The following is a 26,875-nucleotide window of genomic DNA, read 5'->3' as shown; positions in this document are numbered from 1 at the left end:
AATACTCATCCGATGCTAGTGATAACAGAGTGGACAATATTCAAAGCCTTGTGTATGTGACTTTCTAGTTTCAGGTACAAAAAGGTTTTGAATATATCCCCTTCTAAATGCATACATTTTGTGTGTATGCTTTTTTGTGCATACAAAAATTTACCAAATGAACAAAGACCTGTTATATGGATGTCAGTTTGAAGTCTGAGTGTACCTTCATACGATGCTGTTTGAGTGATGCAGCTATCGTGTCTGTGAGCCTAGAACAAGGCTTCAAAATCATTAGGTACCTCAGTAATGTAGCTCTTAATGCTGATGAGTCCACTTCCAAATTGTTGCATTGATGGCATCTGAAATAAAGCCATTAATGTCACTTATCTTCTGTTCTGTAGTCGGTCTTGCACAGCCGACATCCAGTTGTTTCGGAGACTGGCTCCTTCTTCAAGGGCTGAAAATTCTCAAGAGAGACTTGTGGAACTAAGATTGATTGTGCTATAATGGCAGTATTGTAATGACAATGTTCATTCATTTAATGTGGACTGTTCCGCTGTATTTAGCGGTCTGTGGAGCTCCGTGCATTACAAGCGGCTACTCCTGCAGCTCCTCTTCTGGCGCGAGTAAAGGACCTATACATATAATATAGACAATAAGGAAGAAATAGACATTTCTGTGATCCCTTTATGGCCAAGACCAAAGGCCTTTACTCAGTCCTCATCTTCATTGACCTGTCTGCTGCTTTTGACATTATTCATCACTGTCTATGCCTTGACTTGCTGTACATTATTGGATTTTGTGACTCTCTTCTGTCTTGGTTTTCTTCTTACTTTTTCCTGATCATACTTTACTACATGCTTTACTATATCCTCTGATGGTTCTTCCTCCACAGCTAATCTTTGGTTGTGTATCTCATGGTTCTGTCCTGGGCCCTGTTTGCTTTTCTATATACATTTCTTCCCTTAGTACTTTTTTACTGATGACTCCTAGATCTACTTCTCCATACCAGATAATTCAGCACAAATCCAGTCCCAAATTTCAACCTGCTTGTTTGATATCACTACCTGGATGTCCCACTGTAACCTTAACATGACCAAAGTGGAACTTCTTGTTTTTTACCAAAACCCACTTCCTCTCTTCCCTCTTTTTCTATCTCGGTGGATGACACACTCATCTTCTCGATTCTCTTGGGATCTTCTTTAATGCCTTTCTTTTCTTCTATATGCACATTCTGTACACTGCTAAAGTGGTTGAATCTTTCTCTGTAAGTGCAATAATTTATCCCTTCTTTTCTGAGCATGTTACGAAAACACTCATTTACCTGCCACTTTGAATACTGCAACTTGCACCTGCTGAACCATCTTTCTCCAGTGCATTCTATAAAAAATACAGGTGCATGACTTATCTATCTTCAGCGTTATTACGACCATGTAACTATTTTTCTCAAGTTGCTATACCTGCTTCTTGTCCACTTGTACATACAACTTCATCTATAAATGCATTCACTTTGCAACTGCTCATTATCTATCTTCTCTTCCCTCTCCCTGCACCCTTCCTTGTGAATTCCATTTATCCAACAAGTCAATCTTAAGTTTGACCTTCTCCTCCAACACCATAAATACACTACTCTGTGTTTTCTATCTTGCTATGCTGTATGCCTAGAATATAATTCTGGAGTCTATGCATCATGCTCCCTCTCTATCTGTATTCAAATCCAAATTCAAATTAAAAACTTACCATTTTGAAGTTGCTTTTAAATCCTAAATACTTCTCTACAATAAATACATTTCTCACAGATTCTTCTTTGCGCTGTACATTTGCCTTGACTATGTTGTAAGCTCCATGGAGCAGGGGCTGTACAGTGCTGTGCATTTCTAGTAGCATTTTAAAATGATAAATATTATTAGTAGTAGTAGTAATAGTAGTTGATTTTCTCAGCTTTGGCTTTGAAAAAATATTTAAGATCCCAAGCAAATGCCCCTGGTTGTGTATCTTCCTCACAATCATTTGCTACCCATTTGAAAATGCTAAAGTGGAGAATATCATTGGCTAATTTTATTTTCAGCAGCATATGTTACCCTTCTATGCTGAAGATACATACAAACCTTATAAGAAACAATTTACTGACTAATCAATTCATTCTCCTGCTTCCACTTTGCTGATCAACCCTGCTTCCTGAGCTCTTCTCAGTAAAACAAACATTGTTTAAAACCAATTAAAAACATGGTATACGTCAACAAGACAATTTTTAAATCATATCTTTTTTACTACAAAATCAAATATGTAGATTGGAGCAACCAAGTGGTTTGAAATGCTACTGAATGCTACATCTCTTGCATAATCATGATTATAAAGTCTATTTCTGTTGCGCCGGGAGGTAGACCCTTGGCCTAGTGCAGGATCAGTAGGTTCCCTGGTCGGACCCAGAGAGCGCCTGCCACCAGGAGGCGGAGCACAGGAGGAGACAGAGGCTAGCTGGAGCTTCGCCACTAGCAACCCAGGGTTCCCTTGGGTTGAGTCCTTGGTTACTCGAGCCACCTGGTCTTAGGTGGGCCTCGCAGGATCTCCTTGAGGGAAAGTTCAGGGGTGTGCCCACCACGATCAAGTGTGTGCAGTCGATGTTCAGGCTATGAGTCCGGGGTGCCAGAGAGGGCCAAAAGAGAGTCTCGGAATGAATGGCTAGAATCAGACCCCAAAGCAGGGGTCAATACCAGTGGTCAGTCCTTGGGTAGTCAGCCAAAGCAAAGGTCAGGTTCCAGAGATCAGTCTGTGGGTAGTCAGGCAAGCAGAGGTCAGGATCCAGGCAGCAGTCAGACGTGGTCAATGGTCAGGCAGAGGTCGGTTCCAGGCAGCGTGTGGTTGTGGTCAAAGTTCAGACAGAGGTCGGTTCCAGGCAGCATGCAGACATGGTCGAGGAAACAGGCAAAGGTCAAATCCAGGCGGCGATCAATGTAGTCAAGAACAGGCAGAGGTCAGTACTGAGAAGACAGTCCGAAAGGTACTACCTGGGGAGACGCAGGAACAGGAGGATGCAGGAACAGAAGGATGCTGGAACAGAAGGACACTGGAACAGGACTGGAACGAGACTGGAACAGGACTGGAATGAAACTGTAACAAGGCTGCAACGAGACTGGAAACAAGGCTGGAACGAGATTGGAAACAAAGACTGGAATGCAGAGGCAAACTTGATATCACAGTGTGATCGACCCAAGTGAGGTGCCCACCAGACCTGTATCCCAGCCACCGTGGAACCGGACACTGGACAGAACAGATGTTCCAGGGAGTGGTTGACTGGAGAGTGTCCCAATGAACATCTGAACAGGGAGCTGTAGAACGACACATGACACCAGATAAGGACCTGATGCCAAGGCAAGGAAGTGATGGCAGGGGCTTCCTTTATACTAGACTCAATCAGGGAGCACCGCGGAGCTGGGATCCGCCCCTGGTCCTTTAAGGGGCCAGGCAGTCCACGCACGCATGCCTAGGGGCAGGGCCGATGCCACGGAGGACGCCAACTTAACACTGCTATTCCCATGAGATTGTAAGACCTATCCAGCAACTATATATATATATATATATATATATATATATATATATAAATATAATTGATTTTCCCAAAAATGCTTGGCAATCACTAGCAAAACAAAACAATTCGTTTTTCCATTATATGTACTCTGGATTTGCAACTAATACTTATCCTAAGAGTAACAATGATTAAATAATAGTGTTATGTAGATTTTTCTTTTGTATTTAACCCAGAGACTCTATAATTTTAATTTCTAAATATGCTGTCGAGGTTTCTTGTCTTTTTTTGATTATCTATTGTGCAACATAATTATGTACACTTGCTTCTATGATGTTTAATCCATGGGAAGACAAGGAAAACAGATGTTCCTGGAAGGTTATAAGCATAAATGCTTACAGACTAGACAGGGGTAGATTTTTAAAGAAGCACGAGTGGCCTACACATTGATTCCCCTTAACCTAACCTTCCCCTTAACCTAACCTTCCCCCACCACCAGCCCTATTCTAACCCTCCCCCCCCCCCCCCGACTCTTGTGTTACCTTTTGTGCCTGCCTCTGGGCAGGCACAAGTTGCACGCACCAGCAGCCTGCCGGCACAATCTTAAAACATGGCTGTTCAAACTAGCGTACCCTGACTAACGAACTGACTCTCCCCAAAGATGCGACATAACTGCCCTTCTGACACTCACCCTCTCTATTCTCCCTCCCTACCTCCCACCCACTGTGGGTATTAGGGATGTGCAGAGCAAAATTTTATGTTCATATTTTTTATGTCCGAAAGGGGGTCCCACTTGCGGCCAATATGGACATAAAAAAAATCCAATGAGTTGGGTATATGTACATATGTGCAAAAAAAAAAATTAAACCCCCTCACCCTCCTTAATCCCCCCCCCAGACTTACCACAACTCCCTGGTGATCGAGCGAGGAGTGAGGACGTCATTTCTGCAATCCTTGGCGAGAAGCATGTGACGTCGGTGGCACGTCGAGTGACGCGGCGTCACGTGATTCCCGGCTCGTTCGCGCCGGACGGCTCGTTCGGCCCAAAAAGAACTTTTGGCCAGCTTGGGGGGGCCTCCTGACCCCCCCAAGCTGGCCAAAAGTTCTTTTTGGGCCGAACGAGCCGTCCGGCGCGAACTTGCCGGGAATCACGTGACGTCGGCGTCACGTGATTCCCGGCTTGTTCGCGCCGAACGAGCCGTCCGGCGCGAACTTGCCGGGAATCACGTGACGTCGCGTCTGAGTGACGCGGCGCCACGTGATTCCCGGCTCGTTCGCGCCGGACGGCTCGTTCGGCCCAAAAAGAACTTTTGGCCAGCTTGGGGGGGCCTCCTGACCCCCCCAAGCTGGCCAAAAGTTCTTTTGGGCCGAACGAGCCGTCCGGCGCGAACGAGCCGGGAATCACGTGACGCCGGCGTCACTCAGACGCGACGTCACGTGATTCCCGGCAAGTTCGCGCCGGACGGCTCGTTCGGCCCAAAAAGAACTTTTGGCCAGCTTGGGGGGCCTCCTGACCCCCTCAAGCTGGCCAAAAGTTCTTTTTGGGCCGAACGAGCCGTCCGGCGCGAACTTGCCGGGAATCACGTGACGTCGGCGTCACGTGATTCACGGCTTGTTCGCGCCGAACGAGCCGTCCGGCGCGAACTTGCCGGAATCACGTGACGTCGCGTCTGAGTGACGCGGCGCCACGTGATTCCCGGCTCGTTCGCGCCGGACGGCTCGTTCGGCCCAAAAAGAACTTTTGGCCAGCTTGGGGGGGTCAGGAGGCCCCCCCAAGCTGGCCAAAAGTTCTTTTTGGGCCGAACGAGCCGTCCGGCGCGAACGAGCCGGGAATCACGTGACGCCGGCGTCACTCGACGTGCCGCCGACGTCACATGCTTCTCACCAAGGATTGCAGAAATGGCGTCCTCACTCCTCGCTCCATCACCAGGGAGTTGTGGTAAGTCGGGGGGGGGGGATTAAGGAGGGTGAGGGGGTTTATATTTTTATTTTGGCTCAACAATCGCGATTTCCCACATATCGAACATATCTATGTTCGATATGTGGGAAATCCGATCGTTTATGTCGAATCAATTTTTTAAGTAAAAAAAAAATATGAGTTGCGTTTTACTAATGCGGTCAATCCGAATGCACACCCCTAGTGGGTATACTCCCCACTTCCTTCCCCCCCGTCCCCTTCCCTTCATTACTTCACCCTCCTAATTATCCTGACTGCTTTGTTTAACTCTCTTGTTAAATCTAACTTGTACATTTGTATATAATTCTCGTTTTATCATCTCCTGCCCTTGTTAACCCTCTCCCTGTTAATGTTTTTATTGTAAAGCTAGTTGCTAAGTTATGTTACATTGTGAACCGAGGTGATGTTTTGCAAACGTGCCTCGGTATATAAAAAACCCTTAAATAAATAAAATAAATAAGATCCTCCGACGCAACAGCAATGGCCGCTCTGTCAGAGCCCTCTGGCCCCGCCCTACCCCCAGACGGCCCCTTTTGTAAAGCCCCGGGACTTACATGCGTTTTGGGGTCTTTACGCGTGTCGCCGGGCCTTTTTAAAATAGGCCCGGCGCGCGTAGACCCGTTTACGTGAGTAACCCTTTTTAAATCTGGCCCTAAAATTCCAGAATTGCAAGCCCTAATGGCAGAGGAAGATCTACTAGATATTGTGATGTGATTCAATGAGCCTCATGATTGAGATATGGCCATACGTTTATCTGTCTAACTTTAGCACAGGTGTATGGGTTGACCAGATAAAGTCAGACAAATTATCCAACTAATTCTGAATATTGAAGTTAGCCAGATAATTTATCCAGCTAACTCAACTCCTCCCTTTTATGCCCATTCTCCCTCTGCAAGTTAGCCAGATAAATACTTTCCCAGATAAATGGTGGTCACTGTTTGCAACCAAATATTTAAACTGTGCCACTTAGCCAGATAAGCTGGAACTTATCTGGCTAAGTGGCAATGAATATTGGCCTCAGTATTAAAACCACTGACATGCAAAAGGTATAAGGAAATAGAAGGAGATGGAATTTCTATCTACCATAGCTGCAGACCTCAAACATAGACAGAAGAGACAAACAGCTTATGACATACATGGGACTGCAAAGAAGGAGAAGCTATTGGTGATGGGAAATTTTAATCTGTTGGATAATGTTAATTTCCCTATGTGAAATCAGTTGCAAAGATATTGGCACCTTTCAATAAGATCTCGCCAGGCAATTGATCAGAATCAAGAAGGGAGAGAGTGATACTGGACTTGGTGCATCAAATGGGAACAATGTTTAAAATAAGTGTTCAACTGTGCTCAAATGATCGTCTGATAGATTAATTCCTATCAGGCCACGGAAAGCCAGGTTGGAACCAACAGGTTAAAACTCCCCAAAAACTAGCTGGGTCAATGCTGACAGCTTTCTGGTGGCCATGTATCATCTAGCAATGCAAAGGTTGGCGATGCCGCTATAATAAGTTAAGTATTAATATATTTTGGTATGATATATTAAGTCCTGCTCTCCCCTTTTTTACATTGTGCAATTTTTTGAATTCCCATTTTTCATTGTGACTCCTGAAGAAGCAACCTCTGTGTTGCAAAACACCGGCCGCTGTCGGATCTCTTCAATACTCTGTTTACACTGGCAAAGACGGACTTATCCAACTAAAAATCCTTAAAATAATTTTAAAATATTTTTCGAAGCATTTCCATATGCCTATTTAATACCACAAATGATTAGAAGACCGGCGGCTCTGCCTACGGCACTGCTCGTTGTCAGGCTTGCTGATGCGGTTTTTCTTACATAAAATTGTTTTTTAATGTGTTAGCCTTTGGTTCAATGTATTAGTATATGGTGTCCTTTCAGTAGTTTTGTTCATTGAACAGAAAGGACTGGTTTGTTAGCAACAGCTTCACTAGTTTTACATAGCATGGTGGTAAATCAAGAGGATGGTGGACGTAAGTGTTCATTTATGTATGGAGGACAACAAAGGAGGAATACAAAAAAATGGACTTATTGAAGGAGCAACATCTTGCAGGCTGTCAAGCTTTTAAGGCCTGCAGCTGGAATATACAGTATATATCTTAGTGTGGTGAGGCTTTGCCAGTCACTAAGTTTTTTTTCCCTTAGTAATTTTCCTGCAATGAGAAGTGGGTGGGGGTTTTGATACTTTTTGCGTTCTCCCCTTGCCATAACCCCCACTTTTGGTGTGATATGAAAATCCTCATGGGCATGCTCAGACTTTGGTGGGTTAAGCAATTGAGGAGTTTGGATGTTAGGCAAGAAGTTGGAGATAGAGGAAGGAGCTAGGCTGTGGGATCTTTTTCCTCATCCCTGGTCGGTAGGATCTATAGCTTGGACCTTTTGGATTTTTGGAGTAGAGTTCATTTTGGAGATTTTGGAGATGTTTTTGTGAAAATATTTATTCAGTCTGGAGGGAAGGGTCTCCCCCTGGATCCTGAAAGGCTGTTTCAAAGATCTTTTTGCCCGAGCAACCAGAGAAAGCAAAGGTGAGAAGAAGGACTCTTGGCAAGAGAGAAAATTTAAGAGTTGGATTAGTTTAAGAATTTTTTTACCAGTTGGATTTTCTAATATTTTTGAACTTGGCGATCTTTTCCTATTTTGGAACAGTGTATGCTGGAACTACACTTATCCGACCCTCAGTGGGGAGGATATCTTTGATATGGAGGGAAATGCAGGAGAAGGGAGATTAGTGAAAAGACCTGGAATGGATAAGGAATCTTTTGGTTTTCTTATTTTATTTTTGATGCTATTTTTATTTTTTTCTATTTTGGCCTAGATACTTATCTTTAAGGTTGGTTTGGTTATTTTTTCATTAGTACCCATGGCTGAATGGATGGACTTTGGGATGATTACTACCTAATCCTTTTGCTGATTCTTTCCTCTGTGATCCTATTTTGGGGCTTGCTGCACCTTTGGAACCTCATCCAGCTGGAGTGTAAGTCATTGTATTCATTATCAATTGACTGTGCCAGGGGCCCCAGGAAGATAGGTCTTCATTCATTTAGTTGCAGTAATTTCTTACCTGCCAAATTACCAGGCATCTATTCTGGGCAATAGCATCCACCCCCCGCCCATGTGGTCTGGAACCCGGACTCATAGCACTTCTGGTTAATCCTCACTGCCCAAACGGGGAAACCGCTACATTAGCAATGTAGACTGGAAAAACGGGGCAAACTGGATGGTAGTGATAATAAATTTGTTTTTAACAAATGCCAAATATTCAGCAAATGAGACCATTTTAGATTTGTTCCAAATGTAACAAACCAACAATTTTCAAATATTTTCATATTCATAAACATACATAAGAAAAAAGGGGGGTGGGGTGGGGGAAGCACTAGAGGGCCAAACCCAAGATGGATGTGAATCCTTATCTCCTGCCTCCCAACAGAGAATTGGATAATTCTCATTTTAGTTGGGTATTGATATGCTTTTTGGTGTGCTCATTTCACCTGGTGTCTGATGGGCTAAATAGTGCTGGATGATCCACTGGATGAAACTTGTGCATGCTAGTCTGTTTTGCAATGTGGAGGTCTGCTATCACTGTGACATGCTTGAGTGGAGCCTGACATACAACACACCCCGCTCATGGCACAGACATGCTACTTCTTTATATTTCCATCGCATTGTTCACTTAGTCCTGCAGCATGAAGACTTCTCCTTATTGTGATTTGCTGGAGCGGAGCCTGAATTTCCTCCTGAGCTGCCATTTTGCTGTATATTTAAACCTGTATTTCCTGGGTGCAGCTATACTATTGTTTACATACAGCTAAGTACAGGCCTATGGGTTGAGAGGGCATTTTATTGCTTCCATGAATTTTCCTGCTGCTATAATTGGGAGCAGTGTGTTTTAACTGAGCTGTCCTGTAGCCATCTTTGATTAAAGGGGCTGGGATTGCCCTGTTCTGGGGTGAGTAGGCCTCTTGTACTACTGTTTGGATGAGTGCTACCAGCCCTCAACCACATTCATGTGTGATTTCACAAAGACTGTTTCTCCTATATACTGCATAACTTATTTCTAACAAGTTGAAACATGTGGAGAGTTTTAGGAGGAGAAGTCCATAAACTGTTATTAATCAGACTTAGGAAAAGCCAATACATATCCCTGGGTGATAGCAGCATGGGATCTATGTATTGTTTATGTGACCTAGATTGGCCAATGTTGGAAACAGGATAGACTTGAAAGACCCTTGGTCAGCTCTAGTATGGCAAGTCTTATTTTCTTATGTTAACTGATGTTGATGTCTATATATATAATGCTTTTTTCTTTGATTCTGTTCGATTTGACTTCATTCCTGGAAGTCTCTTCTTCTCCATGAATTTTGTTTTTTTTAGGGGGGGTTCATCAGGTATGTGTTTTATTGCCCTTGGCTCTCCTTGTTAGCTTTGGCTCTGACATTTACAGACTCAAATGTTTTCCTTTGTTGTGCATTTTTTTGGTTTTACTTTTTTTGTATTTTTTTGGATGGAATCCAAGCCCTCTTATGCAACCACACTGGCTAAATATAATGGGGTAGATATTCAACAGTAAATATTTAAATGAGTTAACCAGATAAGACTTATCTGGCTAACTCACATGGAATATTCAGCAGCACAGCTATGCTGATGAATATCCACAAATAAGTTGCTAGATAGCCAGATGAGTCTTATCAGACTAACTTTATACTTGCTATTGAGCAGGTCTAAGTTAACCAGTTAACATAACCTGATAAGTCCAAATAACTGTGGTTTAGGGGGCAGTTTTACATGCACAGTCATCATCAGTGAAAATTTAATGTGATTTCATGTGATAAAAAGTGAAAGAAGAGTAGATTTCTTCCATGTTCTCTCTATCTAGCTTCATTGCAGCTAGGTAGAGAGTGCATCAAGCTAGAGAGAACATGATGCAAATCTACTCTTCTTTCATCTTTTATCACTCCAAATCACATTAAATCTTCACTGATAGTAACTGTCCTTTCGTAAGTATGAATGTGCATGTAAAACTGACCCCTAAACCCTAACTCACCCCACAAACCTCACCACAAGTTCATAATGCCCCCTCTTACATTGGTATAAAGAGTTCAAAAATCACTGGGCCTCCACAGAGGCTGGCTCCCTCTCTCTTTCTATTTCTCTCTCTCTCTCTCTCTCTCACTCTCTCTCTCTCTCTCTCTGTCTCTCTCTCAATGGAATTTATGATAAATCTTGTTTCAGCTGTAATACACAGCTATTGCAGGCATAATATCAAATAAAAAGATGTAGTTATTTTCAGTGTTAAACCCTGTGATAGAGTACGATATATTATTGCACACAGCATTAAACAGCCCTCATTTCCATTTACTCTGACCAAACTCCTCCCATTTGAATGAATTTGCATATGCAATTTGAGATGTAATAGTTATTGTAGGCATTAGGGCGATAAAGCCCTAACGTGATTTGATGAATGACCCCCATAGTGATCACAGGTGTCAATTTGGAATCCAAGGACAATATTAGAGATTCTGTTGAAGATACATCATTTGCCAAAGGGGATGTAGACCAGTACTGTGCAAACTTATCTAAATCAAAAGAAGAGTGACTAGGGCCCTTACTTATCATCTTCATTATAGTTCTAGCTAACATCCTTTTTAACTTAAACCTAATAAGTCAATGGTCAGGCCATCCTACTGCTTCAAGAGTTAGGCTACAAATTTTCCCCTCAGATGCCCAAGTATTGGGGAACATTTACTAGCGTGAGCTCATGACCCCCCCCCCCACCCCCATACCTCTAATGTGTGGGCCCCTTGAAAACTTGTGTCAGGTTATAGGCTGCTAGTAAAGTAGAAAACTCCTGGGTTTCAGCCTTTGATGGATTGTCCAGATGAACATTAAAATCTCCAAGAATCATTTGGTTATCATCCTGAAGACACAGATGAATGAGAAACTCCAAGATATGTGAAAAATTATCTTCAATTGTGTCAAGAGGACAATAAGTAAAGATTAATCACTAAGCCTTTTCAACCCAACACCATTTTCACAGAAACTTGTACCATTTGAATGCTTTGCTTTTGTATTAAACAACTCCCCTTTTTTTCTGTCTCTAGAATGATATGTATAGCTAGATGGACACAACCGATTAAACAAAACATTGTCCACTACAGAAAGCCAAGACTCAGTAATATATAAAAGATCAATATCTCAGTCAGATAATAAAATGAAAATTAAATCTGCATAATTGATCTCACATTTAGGTATGCCAAACTATAGGGTAGTGATGTGCCAATAACAACTTGTTCCATTTCGTGGCTAGCAGCATTCATGGGGGATAAATCAGCCCTGTTCACTCTGATGCTGGAGGAAATAGGGTTGATAATACATCAAAGTTTTCAACACAGTGTGCAACAGCAGTAAAAAACAAAACAAAACAAAACAAATGTTAGGATAATTTGGAAAGGAATGGAAAATAAAATGGAGAATATCATACTACATCTATACAGATCTATTGTGCGAAAGTACCTTGAGGACTGTATGCAGTTCTCAAAAAAAGATTGAAGTTGCCCCATCCTAAAAAAGATCAATTGGAACTAGTAAAGGTACAAAGAGGACAACAAAAATATTAAGGGGGGATGGATAATGACTCCCTTAATAAGGACAAAGTGGAATAGAAAATAAATAAATACATAAATAAGTTAACCAGGTTTGGGCAGGGTCAGATTTAAGATTGTGGTGCTCATTGAGTGTCATGGTGACAGAAATATCATCTATTTGGAACTTTCAAAATCCACCACCCTAGGTAGTTGTCTATGTTGCCTATGCCTTAAATCTAGGCCTAGGTTAGGGCTCTTCAGATTGGAGGAGAGGTGACTGAGAGGGGATATTATTGAGGCATAAAATCATGAGTGGGCTGAAATAGATTAAAAAAAATCAATAGCATTTATCCATTTCAAATAGTACCTAGATAAGGGAATACTCCATGAAATTAGCAGGTAGCAGATTTAAAGAAATCAGAGAAAGCATTTTTTCACTTTGTGCACAATTGTGTTGTAGAATTAGTTGCCATAGCATTTATTATAGCTGGGTTTAAAAAATGTTTGGACAAGTTCCTGAAGGAAATGTTCATAAACCATTATCCCAGTAGATTTTGGGAAAGCAATCGCTTATCCCTGGAAGTCAGCAACAAAGAATGGATTTACTCTGGGATCTACTGGGTAACTTGTAACCCTGATTGGCTGGGCTCAGTGGACCTATGGTCTGACTCTTCATGGCTTACTTTATGTTCTTATGTTCCTTATCAGTGCTGTTTGATCATAATTTTCTCCTGTGGAGATGATTCTACATATTAAAATATTAGACCTTCTTTCAACAGATAGATTATATTGCCTATTGCTACACTTCTGAGACGTTTAAAACTACATATTTTTTCTTTATATTCAAACATTTGCAGAATGACAATAAGAAATATCAGTGAGGAAAGGCTTCCACATTCCTACAATATTGCACTATCAAATTAAACCCAACTGTGTAATGACAAGGACCCTGTTAAAATAATACATTTATTGATACTGACCATAACTAAACAAAGACATTAAAAATCAATCACAACTAAATAAAACCTTACCTGTGGTATGCCCCAATCTTTCATTTGAGTGCTGTGTAAGATCAATAGTCCTGTCAATCTGAAACATTTTTAGGTCCTCTTCATCTAACGCAATATCTCCCCAAAAGACAGCTTCAAATAAAGAAAGTATGGTAAGAATTAGTACTATAGCATTTTTTTTTAAAGCACACGCTTAACATTTGCAAGTTTACTTAGAAAATAATGCTGCACAATCATAACTAATGAGAAACAAATGTTCAAAGTAACTTTTAAATAATACTAATTATTTATTTTACCACATTGGTTAGAGATATTCAAACTACAGATATAAGTTTGTTTAAAAATGAATGGAAATCCAAACCGAAATGGCCATTTTCATTTTGGTTTATATTATCCCAAAATGAATGCCTAACCTCTTTGAAAAATAAATTTGGAGTCTTTAATTTTTATAAAATAGTATGCATAATTGTCAAACAGCATGTATTATTTGCAAATGACATACATGAAAAAAGAATGCCACAAAATGAAATTCGAATTTAAAAATGACCTGAATACAAATGAATCTAATAGTACTAAAAAACAATATGGCTTCACATCCTTAATATAAAATAAAAATAATATAAAGAGATCAGAGGGAATAATTGAGAATAAATCTACAAATCACCCTACAAACCACACTTACCCATTATGCATTCTTCATGTGCCTGACAGTAATCAGTAACTGATCAATTTTATATGAAACTTTAATCACACTATCAGTTTAAAAATATATTGCACTATTACCAAGATTATTTCTTTGTAAATATATGATATACAAGATCTTTTACATCAGTGATCACACATAAACTCATATTCCTACTAAATACAATTTATTTAATTGAACTCGCTGTGAATAGTACCTAGAAAATCTATTCATACAAGTTTTGCATAAAAAAACCCAGAAAACCTTACTAAAACACAAGGACAGGAACTTTCAAACTGGCATGAGTGCACATATACATATGTATATGGGCATGTGGCTAGATATGCGGCAATTTTATATCCTGCACATACATTCATGCACATATTATAAAATAACCCTGGCTTGTGTATGTGTGCACCTAACTTTTAAGCTTGTACAGGCACAGCAGCATAAGTCAGCTTTGGGACATGCAAATGAGGGAATTTTATAACAGACGCACATTCAGGTCATGACCAGTTTCACCAGTTTGCACAGTGTAGAGCTAGACCCTCCAAACCCCCCTGATTCTAGAGCCTGCACTCTCCACAGATAACCCAGACTCCTCAAACACTTCATAGATGCCTGGAAATTGTTTTAGACAGACTTACACCTCCTCCACAGCAGATGTGTGTTGAAAACTACCTGGGTGCGCCCAGGTGTGTAGATACTTGCGTGCATATCTCTTGGCCCCGCCCTGGAATGCCCATATCCTGCCCACATTCCGTTCTTTTTTTTCATGATGTGAGATATTTGTGCATTGTTAATTGTGCATGCATGTGAATGGCTTATAAAATCAGATGGATATGTGCATGTGCTAGATGAGCGCATATCTCCCGATTTTGGTGCATGCCACCTTTACTGGGCAATGATCAAAAGGGTTTTCGTTGATAAAAAAAACTCTATATGTACTTTTTCCACAGGGTGTGCACCAACAAGCAAAGCACAACAGCAGCAGCAGTTTTGCTTTGATTATTGCAAAAAAAAATGTACCTGCAAAGATTTGCACCTGTTTTTTCTGTGAGGATTTTTTTGAAATTACATATGTTGCTTTCTTCTCAGCCCATCCCCTGCCCCGGAAATACCCACAGTACCTGAATGTAATCTGCTTTGAAGTGTCAAAAAGCAGAATAAAAAAATCAAATAAAAATAAATAAAACACTCTGTGGAATCTGATGCCAAAGAATGTGGTCAAGGTGACTAACATGATGGTATTGAAAAGAGGTTTGGACAAATTCCAGGAAGAAACGTCTATAGCACATTATTAGCCAGCTGGACTCAGGAAAACTATTGCTATCCCTGGGAATAATAGGAAACAGGTCTACTTTATGAATTTGTCAGGTATTTGAGACTTGGATTGACCACTGTTGGAAACAGGATGCTGGGCTCTATGGACCTTGGTCTGACCCAGTAAGGCATTTCTTATGTTCAGTATCTCTGCAGTATGCAGAAAAAGTATGTATGTTGATGAAAAATGTGCATGCTTTACCTGCATACTGTATGGGTAGCAATCAAAGAACCCATTCCCTTAGGTAAAACACAATTTTACCCATAGAGGTGTTCTCTGGTTATTAGAGATGTGCATTTGTTTTTGCCGAATAAGACAATTTCAACAAAATTGTCTAATTCAGCAGGGTTCGGGGGACAATGAAGACCAAAAAGAATTTTTCTGAAATTTCGGAAACATTTGTATTTCGGGCTAGCGCGCACTAAGGCCTGGGTTCACTAATGCCGCAAGGCTTAGTGAATCCTGGCGATAACGGTGGGCGGTGGGATAAAGCGGGGGGCGGTCCTGTGCTAGCTGGCAGTGATCGTACCTCCGCGGTATGATCGCTGCCGGCGTCGCGCCGAATAACTACACCATAAAAGGTGTAGTTATTCGGCGCGAAATAGGCAGCGAAAAGGCTCCTTACCTTTTTGCTGTCTGCGCCTTCGCGGAGTCAGCCCCGGTGACGCCCCGACTCCTCCTCTTCCAGGGCCGACTCCGCCCCGATGTCCCCTTCGCAGGCGTGTGCTAAGATTTTTAGCTATCGCACGCTGGCACTGGTAGCACCAGTGTGCGATAGCCTTAGAAAATGAGGCCCTAAGGGGAGTTAGTGTACACTAACTTTAAAATGTTAGCGTGCGCTAATCTGAAAATTGGGGGCCCAGGGTAAAAAAAAACAAACCACGGGAAAACCGAAGTTTCCCGCGGTTCCCCGAAAAGAAAGCCCACAACAAACCTAAAGAACAATGCACATCTCTACTGGTTATTGCCACTTAACACTGAAAAAAAATTACTTTTTTATTGAGTGTAACAAAATACAGCATATTTATTTCAGAAATCATATTTATAATTTAATACCCAGTTCATCCATGATAATTGTTACCTGAATAAACTAAATACATCCATCAGGTATATGCTAAACAATTGCATCTAAGTTTGCAATAAGTGTTTTTAGATGTCAGTGAGTATCACAAATTAATTACGGTGTAATATTTGCTTAGAATGTTGTCCAAGGATCTGGGTCCAGTGCTGTGAAACCTGGAGGGCAAGGTTTAAAATCCTACGTCTGCCATCCTTACCAGGCCTATCCTAAATGAAAAGTCTGCCTCTTAGCTCAAATAACCTGTTCTCCCCTTTCAGAAACTGTTGTTTGCAACTGTTTAATTTAATTTCCTAGACTGTACAATGGAAGGGAAATCTTCAAAGTTGATAACGTGAGAATGAACGTGCTTTGAAAATACGAGTCTTGAAGTCCCAAAAATATTTAGGATATTTTAGCTAAGCTTTTTTATTTTCTTCTAAATAATTTGAAGGAGGAACAGGAAAGGAACACCATACTATATCGCAACATAGTAACCTATAGTAAATGATGGCAGATAAAGACCAAAAGCCCATCCAGTCTGCCCAGCAAGTTGCTTTTGGTAGCAACTGCTGCTCTGTGCAGTTTACTCCTTGCTGCACAGAGCAGCAGTTAAGGGTAGAAACTACCGCTCCTTGCAGATTACCTCTATGCCTACTGTTAAGGGTAGTAACTGCCACTCCGTGTAGGTTACACCTTTGCCTTCTGTTAAGGGTGGTAGTAACTGTCACTCTGTGCAGATTAACCCCATGCAGAAGTGTTAAACCTAAAGTTAATATAGGTTACCCTGTTTTTTTTCATTTCCATCCCCTACCCTGTAAGGATCTGCAGTGTTTATACTATGCTCCTTTTTAATTCCATCACTTTTCTCATCTTCACCTCCTCTTCCAGAATGGCATTCCATGCATCTACCACCCTAACTGTGAAAAAATATTTCCTGATGTTGATTCTGAGTCATCCTTCACTGGAATTTTATAAGATGACCCCTTAGCTCTGCAGCTTCATTTCCAGTGAAAAAGGCTTTTTTGTGCATCATTAATACCTTTCAGGTATTTGAAGGTATGTATTGTATATCCCCTGCACCTCCTCTCCACCAAGGTATACATATCAAGTCCTTCAGTTACATCTCATATGGCTTTTGATACAGACCTTACACCATGTTGGTCACTTTTCTCTGAACTTCTTCCATCCTATACTTATCCTTTTTGAGATAAGATCTCCAGAAATGAACACAGTACTCCAGGTAACGCCTCACCAAAGACCTGTGCAAGGGCATTATTACTTCCTTTTTCCTGCTGGTTATTCCTCTTTCTATGCAGTCCAGCATCCCTCTTGCTTTTGTCACATTAATTCATTGCCTTCAGCTCACCAAATACTATCACATAAGAAATTGCTATACTGGGTCAGACCAAGGGTCCATCAAGCCCAGCATCCTGTTTCCAACAGTGGACAAACCAGGCTACAAGTACCTGGCAAGTACCCAAACACTAAGTAGATCCCATGCTACTGATGCTAGTGTTGACTAGATTAATAGCCGTTAATGGACTTCTCCTGCAAGAACTTATCCAAACCTTTTTTAAACCCAGCTACACTAACTGCACTAACTACATCCTCTGGCAACAAATTCCAGAGCTTAATTGTGCATTGAGTGAAAAAGAATTTTCTCCAATTAGTTTTAAATGTGCTACTTGCTAACTTCATGGAGTGCCCTAATCCTTCTATTATATGAAAGAGTAATTAACCAATTCACATCTACCTGTTCTAGACCTCTCATGATTTTAAAGACCTCAATCATATCCCTCCATAGCCATCTCTTCTCCAAGCTGAACCACCCTAACCTCTTTAACCTTTCCTCATTATTATTTTGGTTGCCCTTTTCTGTACCTTCTCCAGTGCAACTAGTCAGGGCACATTAAGGGCCGGATTTTAAGACGTACGCGCGGGCGTACATTTGTGCGCGTCCCGGGGCTTTGAGCACGCCGGAAGCTTATGCAAGATAGGCTCGGCGCACACAGGGGGGGGTTGGGGTAGGTTTTTGGGGGTTACGCGTGTAACATACGCGTGTAACCCTCTGAAAATCTACCCCTATATGAATTTTAAATAGCCAGGAAGGCCACGCATACATTCAAGTACATGCGCCCAGAAAAAGTAGTAGGGCATGGTTGTCCCAGAGGTGGGGCCAGCACTGATGTGTGTAGCCCCTAATTTTCCAACTACCTCCCAAAAGCTCACTCCAAATCAAAGTACTCCCCTATGATGATCCATATATAGAGTCAGTCAGAGCCTTATAAAGACTCTCTCTCTCTCTAATAATATTTTAGAGACACAGTGGTGGATTTTAAAAGGGTTTCATGGGGGCGTGGCCAGAGGCCTCCGAAGGCCTGCTAGGCCGGGAGATCACGTGCTGGCACTTAGCCAGCGCGCGCAACCTGTCCGGAGGCAGGCTCAACTTAAATAATAAAGGTAGGGAGGGATTTAGGTAGGGCTGGGGGGCGGGTTAGATAGGGGAAGGAAGTTGGGGGGGGGGGCGGAAGGAAAGTTCCCTCCGAGGCCGCTCCGATTTTGGAGCGGCCTCAGAGGGAACGGGGAAAGCCATTGGGGCTCCCCTAGGGCTTGGTGCAAGCAAGGTGCACAAGTGTGCACACCCTTGTGCGCACCGACTCTGGATTTTATAACATGCGTGCGGCTGCGCGCGCATCTTATAAAATTGGGCGTAGAAACGAAAATCTGGCCCTAAGTGCATAATTTGCAAAGAGATGAGCGCACATGTGGTCATTTTAAAATCTACCCATTAGTGAATAGCCACTGGTAACATGGGATCTATTCATGTTTAGGTAGTTGACAGGTACTTGTAACCTGGATTGGCCACTGATATAAAGAATAAGGCTGTGAGCAAGATAATCAAGAGTTAAGTTTAAAATCAGCCTCAAAAAATGTTTTTGCAAATGGATTTGAATAAGGCTAGAGAGGGAGCATGGTACAGCAAGGTGGAAAGCACAGAGTTCTAAATTCATAAAATTAATTTTATTTGAACTAATATATTTTACATCTAAATTATGAATTCTCAAAGTTTCTTACAGGGAATGTATAAGATTTTCTTTAAAAAATTCACTTAAACAGGAAGCCATTATATAATTACAGAGTATTTAGTTACATGAAGACTAGCAAAGGGTGCCTTAGTGAAATTTTATGCCCGTGTGAAACCCTAGTGACTGTATAATTCTTATTTCTGCAGACATTCATTAGTGCAACTAGAGACAAAGCTCTGGTACTTCTTGATGGGGGTGTTCCCCACGCATGAATGAAAGCATTGTTGCATTCTATACATTTAAAATAGTCTCCATTTTCAGACTATAACTCCACAACTACTGTCCTGACTGTGATAAATTAGGCATCACCAAAAGTACATGACATCTACATCCATGCTCATAGGTCAAAACATCATGAAATGTGATATTCAACCTCAAAACTTCAATTGCACTGATGAGGTCACATTTTGCACAGGTTTTCTAGCTTTTTGATGAAAAATAGTTTTCATAGATCCATGGCACTTTTCCCCCTCACCACAGGGACATCACAAAAGAGCTCTGGAATTTGTGGGCTGCATGGTAACCTTGCAATGCACAAATTTATTGAGTCTAAAGTTTCAAACACCATCATAATAAATAGAGTATGCTAAACAGTTCTCAACTTCTGCATCCAAAAAGGCAATGCAAGCACAAGAACCCACTTCAACTCTGAGCTTCCTCAAACTCTATTGCTTTGGTCTTGCATCTCCAAACTATTTCTACAGTTAAACATGGTGTTGACGCCACCTTTTTCAGTATCTAGGCAGACCAGCTGGTCAGTACAAGGTAAGACAGAGCAAAGGACACAGGTTGAAAACAGAAAATGAAAAGTGTCCTGGTTACAATTCAAAAAATATAATTTAAAAAAATGTAAGGAATGGGACTGTTCTAATCCTAATTTGAAAGCCCATGACAGCTACATTTCTGTTCATAGGTCATCGGAGTTGATCTCATTTTTAAAAAAAGATGGGATGGTTGCAACATAACAACATGCCAAGAATCTTTCACCAGATTCTAACTAAAATTTCTACAATACAAGGTGAATTTTAAAAGCCAGACATGCAAATAAATTAGGGGATGCGCCAATTCATCGGGCTTGCATGCACTGAGTGAATTTTAAAAGCTGCCAAGATATACATGTATCTACTAGAGTGCGCGCATCTCAGAAGATTTCAAAAGGGGTAGGGCATGGGTGTGGTATGGGTGAGACATGAACCTGAGATGTGCATGTAATTAATTACATGATCCAGTTGTGCCAAGGCTCCCTATGTGCGCCAAGGCTCCCTGTCGTGTAACTTTATTTTTTGCTATGGATGGCATGTAAAAAAATAAAGAAACATAGGCAGATCTGCAGGGTTTTATGTATCGGAACTAACTGGGGGAAGTGAAGGCTATTATAGTATAGGGAGGTTTTGGACTATCTCTTAACTGGGCAAACTGGGGATAAACTGGGAAAAACATCAGCATGTGGTTTATTATTTGTGATAATTCTGGGTGGATCCTTGGGCCAGTGGCAGATGACCACGCCCCCGGGGGAAGATCCCGAGAGGGGCCACCGGTCAGGCTCAGAGTTGGGAGACAGACACACACTAGATCTTTATTAGACTGTGGGCTGTAGTCCCTCAGGCACTGGAACAGCGATCCCAGGATGGCTGAGCTGTAGAGAAACTAGATATAGTGAGTAGGCAGGGTATGCAGAGTTCAGGAACAGAACCTTGATGGTAACACTCACACAATAGTCTCTTGAAGCAGCCCAGAGGCTGGAATGAAGTAGGCCCTCGAGGAGCGAGTACCTGGTTCCAGGGAAAGCTCTGAGAGAGAAATGGTAATTCACTGGTGTTGTAGGCAGCGGTGACTTCCTAGCAGAAGTAGTAATCGGTAGCAGGTCCGGGAACGTGGGCCCTCGAGGAGCGAGTACCGGTTCCAGACTGCGACCTGAAAAGCAAGAGAGAGACCGAGGCCCCCGAGGAGTGGGTACCCCTGGTAAAGTCCGAGGAGGCAGAGTAGCAAGATATGCAGAGAGCGAATCCCATCCGCAGCGATACCTGGAAGAATCCCCCGTAACTGAACTGTTGCTAACTCGAATAGCTAGTAAAAACGAAGATCTTAAATATCCGGGCTTGATGACGTCATCTCAGGGGGACGCCCCTGAGGTTCGCACCACTGCTGGTACTTGAGTCGTGGCCACGCCACACGTGCGCCCTTAGGCCTAAGGAGAACATGGCAGAAGGCAACATCCAGTCAGTCCAGGGACGCCGGAGGAGAATGGTAAGATGTTGCCGCGGCAGCCAAATTTCCATCAAACCAAGAGGGAGTCGCAAAAGAGGTAAGGTGGACGGAGTGGAGACGTCGGGCAGCGACGGTCTCAACAATGTGTCCCTTTTAAAATCCTCCAATTTACGCAGTAGAAGTGGCATTTGCATGCACCCACTTAAAATTTGGCGTACATGTGCATGCACGTGTATATGCATGTGTATGTTATAAAATGGCCACATCCCTAGGCATGGGCTGATGTACGTGTGCCAATGTGCGCCCACGCGCCGGTTTGAAAGTAATTGTCCCTATATTTATTAAATTTTAAAAACATGCATGTTCTGCATTTTTCTCAACGTATGCATGCTTTAAAACTTGTTTTCAGTTACTGTAATGAATCCATTATCCAACCATTTTGGGACCTGGGATAGGTCAGATAGTGGGAAAAGTTGGATATCTTTACTTATAATATTAAGCACTGGGAAGGCAATTTCCAAAGCTTTTCCCATTGATAAATAGCTGTTTACCCTTGGAAAAAGCACTGCTGAAAATTGTACCCTCCCCCCTCATGTGGTGTTATTCACAGCCTGGGTACTTTTGCCCACATCCAAAAAGAGACAGGGAAGGAGAAGAGAGAGGTTGGCGAATTTAAACCTGCTTCAAAGCAGGTGCAAACGTATGTAGAGAGAAGCTGCTCCATTCCTGTGCTCAGTTCAGTTTTCTATGAGAAAATCACTCAGGGTTTCCTTTCAACAATGACTTGCAGGCCCATGAATTGTATGAAAACTGCCACAATAATAAAGAATGAAAGATGCGGGAATCAGAAAGAGTTAAAATACAGATGACAGCAGGTCTGAGGCAGCGGCATGCCCGAGGAAGCAGCAGGTCCAAGGTAGTGGCAAGGGGGGCAGTGGTGGGGGAGGCAACAGCAGATCTACACCAGCTGCAGGTCCAAGGCAGTGGCAGGCCTGAGGCAGCATCAGAAATAGGTCCAAGGTGCTGATTGGTACAAGGCTGGCAAGCTGCCAAGGGCATATATATTAGGATGGTGTGAATAAAAAAGAAACTGATGGTGGTGATGATTCAGGTCCCAAACAAAGCAGCTGATGGTAATAGGTTAGCTGAACTTATCCAACTGCAGGGCATCCTTCATGGAAATGATTAAGAAAGCTGCTAGTAATTTACTGAATTTCCATCTATTTGATTTAGACTTGTCATATTGTACTATCCTGTAATGCATATTATTTTAGCTGTCAGTTTTCATCCAAAGCAATCATCATGTTTTAGAAAGCTAAGGATGAGTGGGACTGTCTTTATGAAAGAATAAAAAATAACTATTTGATCATCTTACAGTGATGAAAAGGAAAAAAGAGAGAGAGAGAGATGGGAAAAAAAAACACCACTGAGGCTTCTAATGCATAGATTTGAAATGACTTCTAGGTTGGTCGTAAGTAAAGTCGTAAATGTGAATAGAGTTAGAGCAAAGAAAGTTCTCTCTTCTGCATACCATATCCACAGGCAGAACAAAAAAAGGGTAGAATCAGTTCATGTACAAGAAACTTTCTACTGTTGCATTGCTTTCATGTGCTATGAGCAAGGTCATCTCAGAGCTGCATGTCACAAAGTGCAGGTAGTTCACCCGGCTCTTCTCTGAACTAAGAGGTCATCTGCTAGGCTACTAATGACATGAATGAATATTCTTTCTTCTTAACAAGAGTTGTGATTGAATCATAAACAAAATGAATGAAGAAAATATTGACTTTGCAATGGTGTGGGGAAACTTAAAGAGAAACTACGAAATTACAGAATGGTGAGGTGATGAATGAGAGAATGGGAGAAAGTTACACAGTGAAGGATGATTGTGGGATGACTGGGTGGGAGTTTAATAGAAGGGGAAGAATGAACAATAGACTAGGAAGAATTACACAGAAGGGAAAGGATGATGAGGTGACTGAGAACATAAAAAAAAAAGAAAAGTCATTCTCCATTAGTTCCAGGTCCATTGAGTCCAGCATCTTGTCTCTGAGTTCTGTCCCTGGTCTCCTTGTTCCAGCCACCTGCCTATTTCAAGCCCTGAGCCCTCATCTTACTCCAGTTTCAAGCCATGCTTCAGTCATGCTTCAGCCTCCATTATATCCACGTCTTCAGCCTCCATCACGTCCAGGTCTTCAGTGTTAATTCCAAGTCTCTTGTCCATATCTCCAGAGTAACCTTCTGAATCCTCTGCCTCCATCTGTCCTCATGCACATCCGCTCCTAAGCAGTAGTCTGACAGGGCTTTTGGAGTGGCCGGAGGGCTACTCCAGAGACCAGCAAGGGTTGCTGGTTCTCAGTTCCTGGTGCGTGTTGGATGCCCCATTGTTCCTGTTCCAAGTCAAGAGTGTTCCTGTTTCAGCCAGCCCATGCCTGGATGAGCTGGTCCACCAGTGGTGTGGACCTTGCCCAGCCCCAGGGTTGTGTTGGCCGTGTCAAGGCACCGGGGCTCAAGCTCTTGAGTATCCATGCTCACAACTGCTAGCACTAGCTGCTGGATTCTACCCTGGGCAAAGAATAGGCTCCCCCTTCTCCAGACTGTTCCCCAGTTCCTAACAATCTAAAGCCCTCTTCCTTGCACTATTGTCTCATCTTACATTGAGTCTCTGGAGCCCAGCCTGCTTCTGGAATCCTGCGCATGGAACAAGAAGCATTTCGGAGAATACAACTCTGAAGGATCTGGATTTCAATTTCCTACCTAAAAGCCTACATTTAGCTTCCAGAATCTTCTTCCTGCCCCTTCCTATGTTGTTGGTGCCCACATGTATTATGACAATTGTCTCATTCCTAGCACTCTCTAAAATCTTAACTAGAAAGCTGCTATCTTTACACCAGGCAGACAAGCTACCAAGTGAATCAAAAAATACAAATCGTGGGCTGTGTTAACACTCACGGTGGTTGCATACAAAAAATTTCAGCAAACTTATTAAAATGGAACTATCTTGTAACTCAATTGCATATCCTTTTAATCAGAGAAAATGTGTCCATAACAAATGTGAATATCTTCAGATGATAATAGCTTAATCATATGTTGTAAAGTTTCAGGGTTTTACGCATGTAATTGCACTTTACCCTTGTAAGTGGGCTTTTGAAAATTGCTACAATATATGCCATTGAAATGTTCATAGGTTATACACATGTAAGTGTAGTTTATGGGGTATATTTTCAAAGGGTTACGCACGTAACCCTTTAAAACCTACCCCTGCTCACACTGAGCCTATTTTGCATAGGCTCGGCAGCGCGCGTATGTCCCGGGGCTTTGAAAAAGGGGCAGTCCAGGGGCAGGGCGGGGATGGGGCGGCGGTCCGGGGCAGTCCCGAGTCCTCCGGCACAGCATCTGTGCCAAGGGTTGGCGCGCCGGCAATAAAGGTAGGGGGGGATTTAGATAGGGCAGGGGGGTGGGTTAGATAGGAGAAGGGAGGGGAAGGTGGGGGGAGCGAAAGGAAAGTTCCTTCTGAGGCCACGCCGATTTCGGCGTGGCCTCGGAGGGAACGGGGAAAGCCATCAGGCCTCCCCTAGGGCTCGACACGCGCCGACCCCGGATTTTATAACATGCACGCGGCAGTGCGCGCATGTTATAAAATCAGGTGTGCATTTGTGTGCGCCAGGTAGCGCGCACAAATGTACCCTGCGTGCGTAAGATTAAAAATCTGCCCCTATATGTGGAAATGTATTTTGAAGAATGCTATGATATAGTATTTTACATTTGCACGTGTAACTCCTTTGAAAATTACCTCATTAGGTGAAATTTTAAAAGGAGTAATACATGTAAATTTAACATACTTTCATAGAAATTTTCAAAAGTCATTTACCCCCAAAAGTACACTTTACACTAGTAAAACCTATAGACAATGCAATGGCATATATTGTAGCAATTTTCAAAAGCCCACTTACATTGTTAAAGAGGATTTGCATGTGTAAAACCAAGTTTTAACCATGTAAATGCTTTTGAAAATCAGTCATTAATGATTTTTTTATGTTTTTGATAAATTTAAACATTTTCATTGGGGAAACTGATATTTTAAAAGTGAGCACAAGTGAGCACATGTTTATTCAGAAAATACAAGTATGTTAATTACATTAGGATAAATTCTCCCTAAAAGCAAAAAAACAAGTAAAACTGCTATAATGTATACTCTTAGTTCCCCGCTCTCAGCTCTCTGCTGAGACAGTATTTTGTGCTAAAATATATGTGTGGGGGGTTTTTAATGGGTTGAAAAAGTGGACATGTTTCTGTTTTACAAAATAAGTGTGTACTGCAATATAGCTGCATACTTTTGGGGCAGAAATATGTATTATTTTATAAGCTGTACATACATCTCTGCACATCGACTTATGAGTGCAAATGGTGAAACGCAGACTGTTTTGAAAGTTGAGCTCTAAAGACATGCACTTCTGTTGAGGCATCATTGGACAGCTTGCCGGACAGAGGTTTGCCAGAGGCAGTCCCAGGCTTGGAATCATCTCTAGCTTCAGAGATACGCCAAATTCCTCCACAACCTGGGCCTCCCCTCACTGCTGCCGACAGGAGTGTTTCACCTCCATTACGAGTGGATGACAACGGAACATCTGCTCCAGCAGTGTTGGGAGGTGCCCGAATAATGGAGCTGAGTCATGGTTTCTCCAGCTGGGATGTGCAGGGAGTTGAATCCTTACCTGCCTCCTTTTCTTCTACTAATTCTATGGAAGGGACTATCTTCAAAGAGTACAGTTTACTCCTTTGCTTAAACCGAATATTACATTGGATATTATTTGGGAAGCTATAGCAAATCTCTCTACTTTCCCAGCAAAGAGATCTTTCTAATTCAGTTCAAGCTTCACATTCTCAACTACTTGATATTTCACCTAGAGTTCATTCCTGGAAAACTAAGGACCTAGTTTTGCAAAAGTCTATTGAACTGGTTTTCTCTGGTCATTTATATTTATAAAATAAGATTGAAAATCTTGAAAATGTGGTTCACCGCTGGAATATTAGGATTATTAATGTTCCTAAGAAGAAGATGACCTCTCCTGTAGAGATGCTACACAAATATTTATTGGAAAATCAAGCTATCACTGAAAATTTGCTTCCTCCTATATCGAAAGCCTATTATGTTCCAGTGAGTCAGAAATATACTCAAGCTAAAGAAGAACCCGCTGCTGCTACTTTATTAGACTCTTCACATCTTTCTTCAATTCTTGAAGGATCAGTGGATAAAGAAATTCATCCTTCAACTCTGATTGTTACTCTTGCTTTAGACTCTGATCGTGTCTTTATTTTGAAGTTGTTTTTCGTAAGAGAGATACTCTCTTTTTAGGGCTTAAAGTTCATATGTTTCCAGATGTAGCTAAAGTCACCCAATCTGAGGAAATGCTTTCTATCGATGTGTCCTGCTGTTTTGAATTCG

General features: G+C 42.0%; 1 protein-coding gene across 1 annotated transcript in view; it reads right to left on the bottom strand.

The window, feature by feature from the left end:
* Window positions 1-26,875, bottom strand: part of TLL1 (tolloid like 1) — a 586,556-nt gene that overhangs the window by 348,915 nt on the left and 210,766 nt on the right. Inside the window, 1 exon segment of the mRNA XM_029571633.1 lies at window positions 13,094-13,204. Within this exon segment, the coding sequence (XP_029427493.1) occupies window positions 13,094-13,204 (111 nt within the window).

This window comes from Rhinatrema bivittatum, chromosome 1 (genome assembly GCF_901001135.1).
Source record: "Rhinatrema bivittatum chromosome 1, aRhiBiv1.1, whole genome shotgun sequence".
Taxonomy (NCBI): domain Eukaryota; kingdom Metazoa; phylum Chordata; class Amphibia; order Gymnophiona; family Rhinatrematidae; genus Rhinatrema; species Rhinatrema bivittatum.
This window is presented reverse-complemented; position numbering and strand designations above follow the sequence as displayed.